This window comes from Azolla caroliniana, unplaced genomic scaffold, assembly GCF_043228905.1.
Source record: "Azolla caroliniana isolate FFs.n. ecotype wild unplaced genomic scaffold, voAzoCaro1.0.p SCAF_9, whole genome shotgun sequence".
Lineage (NCBI taxonomy): Eukaryota > Viridiplantae > Streptophyta > Polypodiopsida > Salviniales > Salviniaceae > Azolla > Azolla caroliniana.
The window spans coordinates 10401583-10412430 of NW_028230444.1; the positions used below are offsets into that span (position 1 = coordinate 10401583).

The window sequence follows — 10848 nt, forward strand, 5'->3', positions numbered from 1 at the left end:
TTTTATATAGAACATGTTTGTTATTTTACTAGAACTATTTAGCTTTAAACTCTATTTTTATCTTATTTTTATTTTTATTTTTTACTTTCGATGAATGGGTAAATATCCTATTTTTTGTTGTAAACCATTTGTCTCATGGGTCAATTTTGGCCTTAGAAGACGTTAATATATCTTTCTTTCTTTCTTTCTCACAACATGTCTTATCAAAACAATCTCTCTCACATAACTATGAAGATTCCCAATCCTAAGATTGCACCTCCATACTTGATATTGTATCGCCTAAACTCTTAATACAAAACTCCATTTACTATCGTTGTTACCCTTCTATTGTATGTGGATGATATGCCCATTCCACATTGTGGAATACATTGGAGATTGCTAAGATTAAGTCTTAGTTTCACAGTGAACTTGACATTCAAGAGCATTGTAGGAAAGAATATTTACAACTCAAATTTCTATGTATTGAGGAGACTGTTGGAACGATTGGATATGCAAACAACAAATGGTGAGTATTGTTTCAGCTCACTTTTAGATTTGATTAAAGATTTATAAACTAATTCTATGGGGGATAATAACGATGTGTCTAAGGCTCTTTATACTATTACCATTATGCTTGTCGTATTATTCACATTAAACAAAAACAAAGCCACAGTTTGTCAGAAAATTAAATGGCTTCTCTATGTAGCGTAGAGAAAGAGAGCAAGTGCACATGCTTGCTTGCTGTCTGAGAAGAAATTTGATACACAGGGAAAATCCTTTGACAATTTGCCCATTTTTACAGAATGTTTTAAATGAAACTAGAGAAAGGGAATACACACATTAAAACTAAAAGAAACAGCAAAATGTTGGTTATCTATCTTACTAAATAATAGGGAAAGACAGATCTTAAGTCCAGCAAGGCATTCTAAACACTGTATTGTTAATTGTAACATATGCTTGTGAGAGCAAGCCTTTCGTGAGAGGTTCCAATGCAATATCAACAACTTGACACCAATCTTCATTGTTGTCTTTCAAAACCTTCTTTCCGTTCATAACACCATTCGTACAATATTTCTCAAAACAGGTTTTTTAAAATTATATCATCATAAAAATAAATAAATATAGATAACAATATTTATAACACTACTAAAACACAAAGATAAAAAATAGTTTAGTTAAAATGTTTATACAAGGGAATATTTTATCCACTCAAAGAACGGCTTCTGCCCATGTCTCTTCTTTTTTGCAAAGTCTTCCTTCATCATCACGACACAATTACATTATTGTTAGTATGCAAAACACTCATCACTTACGTAGAATATTTGCCTCTTTTTCCACGACTCTCCTTTTTGGATGGAATGGCATCATTAAATAAGTGAATCAGAAACATTCTTGAAAATCTGTCAGAGAGAAACTGATGACCATGCAAAACACATATATAGTTCAACACATCTTTCTTTGCTTTTTTAGCCATGAGAAAACGAATGAGGGATACAAATCAAAACACGTATCTTAAGAAAAATAAGTACATGTTTCGAATTCATAGATGGTCAAAAACTTCAGCGTGATTTTGATTTCTGAATGTCATATAAAATACATGCTTCAGCAGCTGAGCGAATCTGTTAAAAAAGAGTCAAAGAGGTTCTTCGTTAAAATCTCCAGCATATTCATTCCATCGACTATTATTAAAACCATTTTTCTTAGAAGAAATGTGTTCAGAGAGAGGGTATATGATCTCTCAAACTAGAAATATGAACGTTTCCTATAACATAGCATTAGATCCGTTCCCTTTAGACTCAATCCCACAACCTTAAGATTAAACAGTGTAATATATCTACCATTACACTATGTATTTTAATCAGCATTTTGACCTAAATTTATTCTTCACTTCAGACTTTCCTGTCAGTAATACAATATATTACTAAAAACAAGCCTCTGTGAGTGTGTGTACTCACATATCCTCTCTCACATACCACAATGATAGGCCATGTACCTGAAGAAAATTGACCAGTTGCTTGATTGCCCATCCTGGTAGAGCTATCATTCCAAGAATAACCCAAGGTGATGATCTCCTGATAGCATCTTGTACAACCTAGCATGCCAATCGTGACCAAGTAAGGCACCAAATGGGAGACTTTTGTATATTATCCACTATAGACATGAATTGATACTTACATCCAAGATATCGTCAAATTTCTCTTGTGCAATAACATACAATATCAAATACATTACCTGCAGACATTCATGATTTTGGTGTGGTCTCATTAAAATTGAATATCCCTCATTTCTAATGGAAAAAGTTTTTATCTTACTTCTGCTCCAATACAGCAATATCCCATAAACATGCGATTTTGATAATATGCTTTCAGTAGTCTGCTCTTACTATCGACAACATCCTTGTGACTTGCTTTGCTTGATAAGAACATACTGCAAGCTTCACATATCTTCCCGTGAGATTAAGCTTCCACATTACATAAATACATGCATGTCTGTATATATCCATCCATCAATGCACACATGTGCATCCATACACATATATAGCAGACACCATACCTGTACATCTGAATCCAATGACTTGCAATATCAAGGGCTAGCAACCCAAGAAAAAACCCGAAGCAACTCCTACACTACCAAAAAAGCCGATATGAGAAGATGTCAAAGATTGAAATATGAGCTTGAAACAAATATGTACGAAAGGACTTACTTGTAGTAGTGGGAAAGCACTACTAGAAGTCCAGCTGTGCTTACCCTAGAATTAGACAAAATATTGGGTAATTCCATGCATAAAAAAAACATATTTCATATTGCAAAATATTTTCGTTAAAATGTTAAACAGGTATGTTAAAATGAGATACCTATCTGTGACCATATCAAGAACAGCTCCAAATGTAGATGCTGCACAAATGCACTAGAATCAATGTAATTGTGACTACAAATATTATAAAAAGTTGTCTGAATTATTTTAATCATGAATGATAATTTATATCTCATTCTCCACATTATGTGCACAATATTTGTGGCTATGATCATTATCAAAATGCTTTCGTGATTATTTTAGTCCAAGAGCCCATGAGGACAAAATGACAATATTTAATTTTTGCTCAATTGCATTATAAACGTTTTTTGAATAGTTCTCCCTCGAGTAAAAAAAACTTTCTTATGTACATGTTTGAAAGATATATGATTCAAATTAATCAAATTGAAGATAAAAGTTGACACCAAATAAGAAATATAGTGGTTTGGTGTTTGCATTAGTTATTTTATCATATTTTGCAGTTGCTCTTCTCTCCTAGAATTTCCTTGTCCTGTTTTGGAAATGCCTTTAATAGTAGGACAATGCTACTGTTTTCATTCTTCATGTTGTTGAAAATGTGGCAATGCCAATGCTGGAAACCATTTTTTTTGAGAAGTGAACTGGTGTATCCAGAATCAACTAAAATCAAGAATTTTCATAGCACAACATCAAACTCATTGCTCGAGACTTGAACATTAATCTTTTAATGCACACGATTGACCATTAAACAATTGTGTTTATATGTTTGAATTGGAATTTTACAAATTAAGTACGATATCCTCATAATTCCATGAGAGACCATTAGTAGGATGCTCAAAAGAGCGATATATCATGTAAGAAACGCCATATATTGAAATTGGGATTGATAGCAAAGAATCCAACACTTCTTAGTCATGATTTTCAAATATATTTATAATCATTATGCTTACAAATTTGCCTCAATTTATTCCCTTAAATTTCTATTAATCTTAACTCAACTTATACATATTTCAATTACAGTATCCATTATCTTAAGAGGCAACCAATGATCTTATGACGCCAGAATCATCTTATGTTAACCATTTATTGAGTTCCCTCCTCTTTATATATGTTATAAAGTCTTTCTAAGATTTGAATATAGGAGAAGTAAGAAAAATCACTCACTTTGGTTTAGAAGCCTTGCAAACCGACCATCCAATTCATCACAAATGAAGCTGCAAAGAAATAATGGGGGATTATCAAAATGAAAGCATTTGTCATATATACATCCATATTGTATATAATACATATGAAATATACATACATACACATGTATACATCCTTGTATCATAGCAACACGCATATGCATGTGCCTGAATAGCTAGCTATACACATATACAAAGTTTTTATGAATTTATGTGAATATAGCTATCTATGCATGTATATGTAAATTGCAATATACATACATCGATATAGAGCTAGATATACATGTGCATGTACATAGATATATGCATATGTAACATCAAATAACATATATTTGAATCTTTCTTCATCAACATTACGTTTTAAGTAAAGCAACGAAAACTAAAACATGAGAAAATAACATTAAGAAAGAACCTCATGAGATAAAGGCCAGTAAAGAGGTTCTTGTTGGTAAAAGCGTAGCCAAAACCAACGAGATTGGCCAGGATTCTGGCATATCCTGCGAGAGAGAAAGAGAGACGGGTGGAAGCAGATAGGTTTCCATGAAAACGTAGCCTTTTTCCAAGAAATGAATTATGCAGGAAAACAAAGTTGCAAAGGAAACGACAAAGAGATAAGCGATAGGGAGAGACTTACCGATCAGATTTGGTACGTATAGATAGATGGGCCAAGTCCTTGGAGGAGCCATAGCTCGTCTTTCCGACTGTCTTTGCGTCTGCGTTCGTTGAGCTCTCTGCATCTAGCGATGCAAAGACCGGCTCAACTCTCTCTCTCTCTGTCTCTCTCTCTGTCTTTCTCTCGTTGAGCTCTCTGCGTCTGCCTCTGTATTATTTGGCATGGCAAATGATATGTACATAGATAGATACATGCTTTATGTTTATTACAAATTTACCCCCCGCCTCTCCAAGTTCTTTTTTGTTCTGGTAAAAAAGCACACAAACAATTACAACTTCTCAGAAGACCCCTCTACCTACTTACCTACTTACCTACCTACGGAGGATCCTCATCTGTAAAACCCTTAAAAAAAACCTGAATATTATGCACTTGACGAATTTATTCCCACATGCTCTCTAACATCCAGAAATCCTACATAAGCATGCCTCTCAACTTCCTCATGTATGCCTTCAAAGTTCACCCCAAGTCTACCATCAAACATGAAAGCATTACACGTATTCCAATTGTATTCTAGTCCCCAATATTCTAAAATTTGGAACAATATCTTTAGCTCGTCATTTGGAGCATTTTGAACATTCTAAGAAAACCCCCATTGTTGAGGCCTCAAATAACAAAGGGTTAAAACTTGCCAAATATCTGATAAGTACTTACAAATGATATGCGCTATAGGACATGTAATGTGTTGGGAAACAGGTCCCTCCGGATGGGCCTCGGCCGAAACCGAAATCGAGGACAAAAGGGTAATTCAGTCGAGGCCGAAATCGAAATCCGCAATCGTTTTGGAAGACTATAATTGTAAATAGTCTAAAATGCCTCCTGGGGGCTATAATTGTAAACAGCAAGAAAGTTGCTTCTGTATATAAGCAACTAGGGCAAACTTTAGAAATGAGGTAGTTGATCATTATTGTAAAGTTAGAACGAGGTAGTTGCCTCTGTAATTGTGAGTGAGAAAGTGAGAGTGTAACTCTGTAGTCGTCTGTCAGATGAAGGAGAACTCGAGGTCGTTGCCTCCGAGTTCCGTATTTGTACTTCCTCTCTACTATAGTGATCTGTTTTCTCGGGGTTTGTGGTCCCTTGTGGTTTTTTCCCATTTCGGGTTTTCCACGTAAAATATCGGTGTCTTTGTGTCTTCACGTTTTTCTTGTCTGTGTACTAGTTCTTGGTTTCTGCACATGAATACGAACGTTAAACCGGTTGTGGCCGATCGATTCCTAACATAATGAACCTATGTGGACTATTCTAAAACAGAATAGTGCAAAAGAATCACATACCAAACCCTACTCGTCTCCTTAAGGCTATACCTAATGGGAACCAACAATCATGACTCTCCATATGAATGAATACCTTTGCACGAAATGACAAATGGGAATGCCAACTACGTTGCAATATTTGCCATGACCTTGCGTTTGACTTATAGACATTCCACACCTTTTCTGCTTTAGGTGATAGCCAAGATAATGATACCATTGAATGATGATACAATATATTTGTAGTGACTTGTAACAAATGTGTATCATCCTTTAATTGCTAATCCACCCAAGGGGCAACATTTGTTTCCATTGGAAAAGGTACATGCAACTATGATATATCTTGTAATTTCTCCAAAATAAATCCATATTTTGGAGGAATACATCAACATCATTTGGCATCCTCAAACTCAGACAACCTTTGAGATTTGTTATCAACCACGTTGTCACAGAAATCCACGTCCACGAGTTGGCTAGGCGGGACCATGGGGGTCTCAGACTAGGGAGTCTGAAATTGAGTGAGCTTGCACCTTCCGGTCGTATTTGTCCTCGGACGGCTCAAGTTCCTTCCTCGATGTTGGCCCCTCGGGCCACGTTTGCTCATGCGACAATCCGCGTCCACGAGTTGGTTAGGCGGGACCATGGGTGTCTCAGACTAGGGAGTTTGAAATTGAGTGAGCTTGCACCTTCCAGCTGTATCTGTCCTCGGCCGGCTCGGATTCCTTCCTCGTTGTTGGCCCCTCAGGCCACATCTGCTATGAGCTTTTCGGCGGGGGCCGACACGACCTCCTTCCTTGCTTTCGGCTCTCTAGCCGTCGACCCGCGTGACACCAACGGAACTGAATAGAGTCAATCACAAAGAATGATAGTTGAAAACAAGCCTACGATACACAATAGAATACAAGGAGGTGTTCTTGTCACGACATAGTGACATCAAATACATAGTTGATGAGTATTGAACCTGCAACCTCACATCAACAAGATGTCATGCTCAACCATTTTGATATGAGCATGTATTTATATATAATAATTTAATATTGTATAGTCTAGCATATAGTACATTTCAAAATTAGAATATTCTAGTTGTTAGTATATTCTAGAAATATTGTATGGTATATTCTAGATTGGTATATTCTAGAGATATTTCTCGAGTATATTCTAGAGATATTCAATCTTGGAACTTGTATAAATACTTGTAACCTCCTTGGTTCCTTTCAAGGGATTCAACACCAGTCATTGACACGTCAATCTAGTATTCTCAATTCATGCCATATTGTCTCCTTCATCCTCATATTTATCTTCATGCTCTCCAGTTAACCCTAGCTTCCTATGTTCATAGTCTTGTCACCCACAACTTCTAGAGTTCCTAGCCTTGACACTTCCGGTTTCACTTATCGGTCATAGCCTCGTCAACCATGCTCTTTCGTAGTCCATGGTTGGTGTGTCTCTAACAGTTCTCCTAATTGCGGTTTATAGACCAAGTTACAATAACGACACTTGGTTGGACTCAACTTGACAATAATACATCGAGAAAGGAAAGTGATGAGATGACAGAAGGATGGCAAGAAGGGAGGTCCCGACAATGGCCACGGCTCCCAACTAGTGCCCTCGAGTCACTCTTCCGATGATGAACCGAGCGTTACGCCATGTGAAGGGCGAGCTCTCAGACCCGCAATGGCGATCGCAGGTGGACGCTTCCCATGAATACACCGCTTGCGATGAAAGGGGCGTGTGAGAGATCAAGAGAGAGAGAGAGGGAGATAGATAGATAGATAGATAGATAGATTATATTATTGTCTTCGGAGGTCAAATATGACCTATGAGACCAAAAATATTACATTTCACGTGATATGTGTGAAAGTGAGTAGTGACTCTTGATGTTCAAGAACTTTACCAATGAATGTTGCAATCGAGAGTGCACATTGTGGTTGTAAGAGGAATTCATGCAAAGATTGGGCTCGATCGAAGAGATGTGGAAAGCATGGTCGAATATGATCAAAGGCAGAGCATTGTATCAAAGTGTGATACTCAGACTCGCGAACTTGTTTAGGGCAAAGTGTGCATAGCCGACCACTCTCATCACTTGTACCCCAACGCCCTGTTTCACATCGCAATGCATGTGAGCTAAGTCGCATGGAAGCAATGGTTCGAATGGCAGATAACGGTATGAGCTCTAACATGTATGGATGTGTACGATTTCCCCGTTCCGCAAAGAATATGGTTTTGTAGTTAGGTGCAACACGTGTAGTATAATGTGTGAAGCGTGAGCCTCCACATTTGTCCCATGTCATGGTACATTGGCGTTGCAAAAATGCCTCATTTACAGAGGAATCTAATGTTGCATCATGAAGCAAGTGTCTCGCATCCCATCTACCAAACCATTTTTCTATATCTTGCATCCAACCGGAACACAAAAATTTGCTTTTATGCGTCTTTTGGATCTTTTTGCTTGCTTCCCACACAATTCTAGGAAGTCGATGTGAGGGACTTTTTTGAACCTTAAGCATGTATTCAACAACCCTTTCCATGGCCATGATCTCAATGGGAAGTGATCCCGTCTCAAGGAGGAGGAGGGTGTAGGGCGTTTGTTTCTTAACTTGTAGAAACTTGGTAAGAAAATGCTTTTGGACATTTTCAAACTCTTTCCACATAGATTTAGGGATGCTACCGCCCCATACTTCCACCCCATAGAGAAGAATTGGTGTCACCAAAGTGTCGAAAAGATATTTCTTGAGGACCCAACACTTAATATCTCCAAGATTGCATGTGTTCTCAAATGCATAGTATGCTCGCTTGCCCGCCTCTAAGCGGCGTGTAGCACATTCATTCCATCTATGATTTGAAGGAACTTCAAGGCCAAGATATTTGAAGCTTTCCACACATTCAAGTGGCTCATTGTTGTACATGAGAGAGAGAGAGAGAGAGAGAGAGAGAGATCCAAAATGGCTTAGTCCCAAATGACCAAAAGGGAGCCGTGCGAGAGCTCAGGAGAGTGGGAGAGACAAGAACTTTAGGAAAAACCTCTATCCACTCTAAAGAAGGAAGAAGAATTTTTGTGCATCCGTCACCCCCTTTTATAGTGCTCAAGGGGGGGGGGGGGGGGGGCTCATTACAATAAATGAGGCCAAATATTCCTCTCTCTATAAATCAAGCTTCATTTGATGTGGTACATGTAGTCGCGTGCCTCACTTAACTATCCCTTTCTCTCACTCTCACACATGCCTCTCCATTCTCTACTCATTTACACACATGTTTTAACTCCATCTCTCTCTTCCTTTTCACCGTACTTTCTTCCACCTGTGTACATACACATCACACCCTTATATGTGCACACTTTACACAACCATTTACCCCTTTTTCCCCGATTTTCCCACAGTTGTCGTACATCTTCACAACATCCACCCCCACCAAACTGCACATCCTTCGGTATGTGCCAAGTAAGGGGGTGAGATGTAGGCAACAATGATTAAACGTCCTCCTTTGGCTCCTTGATGACCTCATCCTTGTACGTCTCCTTGCCGAATCGGCTTCCAACTTCCACGTCGATTGCTACCGGTTCAGTTGTTGCCGGTTCGGCTTCAGCCCTGGTGCTGTCTGGTTCATCGGCTCTTGACTGGTGGCTTCGTAAGGTTCGGGTTGGATCGGCCCTGTTACGGGCATGACCATATAATATCTCATGGTAACTAGTACCCTAGTATTTTACACATGAGGATAACATGTGAGGGTTAACCAAGAGTGTAAAGGAGAGAAGGATTACTTCTAATCCTCGGGATTGAGACAACCCATTAAGGACAAAGTGTGAACTTGCCTGGAGGCCTTAGGTCTGGCTATAAATATGGCCTTAAGTTCCTCATGTCCGGCTATTATCACCTTCTTGGTAAACAAACACAAACAATTGAACAAATTACTCTCTAAGTCATTCCATCAAGGGGATTGTGGTTGGAGTTATGGATTTGATAGATCACAATTGCATACTTATGATTTATTCACTCTAATTACTTATCACACTTTGATAATCTTCTTTTATTTTTAATCACACACAGATGTAACTTAGAACAAAATCACACTCAATCCTTATGATCGACTGTATATAGAAATACTTTGCCTCTCTCTGGTCGTACGAGACACAGAACAACAGAATAACAGAAACACATAATACTCTAAACTCAAATGATATTAAAAGTATATGATTATAGATTGATAGTTTTACAATGTTTTGTATCCCTTTATATAGGTGATACATGCAAACTTGTCAAGAACTACAAAATTGCCTTTCGACAAGAAACATAAAAACAGTTCTAACTTCCTATTGACGCAGAAATGACGCTCAGCCACAACCGAGTCTTAAAACAATGAATGGAAAAGAGCAAGCTGAAAATAAGATGACACAGAATGTTAACATGGAAAACCCTAAATGGGAAAAACCACGTGAGCCCACAAACTCCAACTATCACTATGAGGGGAGGAATACAATGTGAGGCTTAGAGGCAACGACCTCGAGCTCTATGTCTTCGCCAGTCGGTGGTTACAACAGAAACTAGTTCTGTATCTCTCTCTCTCTCACTCACTTTCTCACACTCTATGTACAACAATGATAAAACAACTACTACACGATCTTCACATAAAGTGATTGCCCTAAGTCATATTTATACTTATATGACTTTTGGGCTATTTACAAATATAACCTCAATAGGCTAACCATGAAACATATTTACACATATGTCCTTCGATCCGGTTTGCACCCCCGGGGATTCCACTATATATATAGAGGTTGTATCACGTGCATTCACGACATCTTTTATAAACCCCTTATACGTATATTTTTTACTATTTTAGATACCCTTCTATAAAAAAATGGTTAATAAAAATAACCCTTAGTGCCAATATATATTTGGACAACAACTCATTTGAAATGCCCTTACATAGAAATGTATTATATTGTATTGCATATGTTGTATATATTTTATATATAGGTTGTGTGTGTGTGTGTGT

General features: G+C 37.8%; 1 protein-coding gene across 1 annotated transcript; it reads right to left on the reverse strand.

The window, feature by feature from the left end:
* Positions 1-1133: 1133 nt before the first annotated feature.
* Positions 1134-4717, reverse strand: LOC147860154 (putative CDP-diacylglycerol--inositol 3-phosphatidyltransferase 2). Its single transcript, XM_087325122.1, has 10 exons — positions 4571-4717; positions 4349-4433; positions 3917-3966; positions 2835-2874; positions 2684-2728; positions 2533-2601; positions 2292-2406; positions 2155-2211; positions 1973-2071; positions 1134-1598 (listed from the first exon to the last, which is right to left on the reverse strand). Exons 1-10 carry the CDS (start codon positions 4671-4673, stop codon positions 1539-1541), a joined length of 723 nt encoding a protein of 240 aa, XP_087181248.1. The 5' UTR covers positions 4674-4717; the 3' UTR covers positions 1134-1538.
* Between the last annotated feature and the right edge of the window lie 6131 nt (positions 4718-10848).

What these genes read in the sequence shown, in the direction of transcription:
- LOC147860154 (XM_087325122.1), bottom strand. Translation starts at nt 4,673, where the DNA reads ATGCAGAGAGCTCAACGAACGCAGACGCAAAGACAGTCGGAAAGACGA. An exon ending in TGCAAGGCTTCTAAACCAAA is followed by an intron (nt 2,875 to 3,916) that starts GTGAGTGATTTT and finishes GCATTTGTGCAG; the next exon opens with CATCTACATTTGGAGCTGTT. An exon ending in CATTGGATTCAGATGTACAG is followed by an intron (nt 2,407 to 2,532) that starts GTATGGTGTCTG and finishes TGAAGCTTGCAG; the next exon opens with TATGTTCTTATCAAGCAAAG.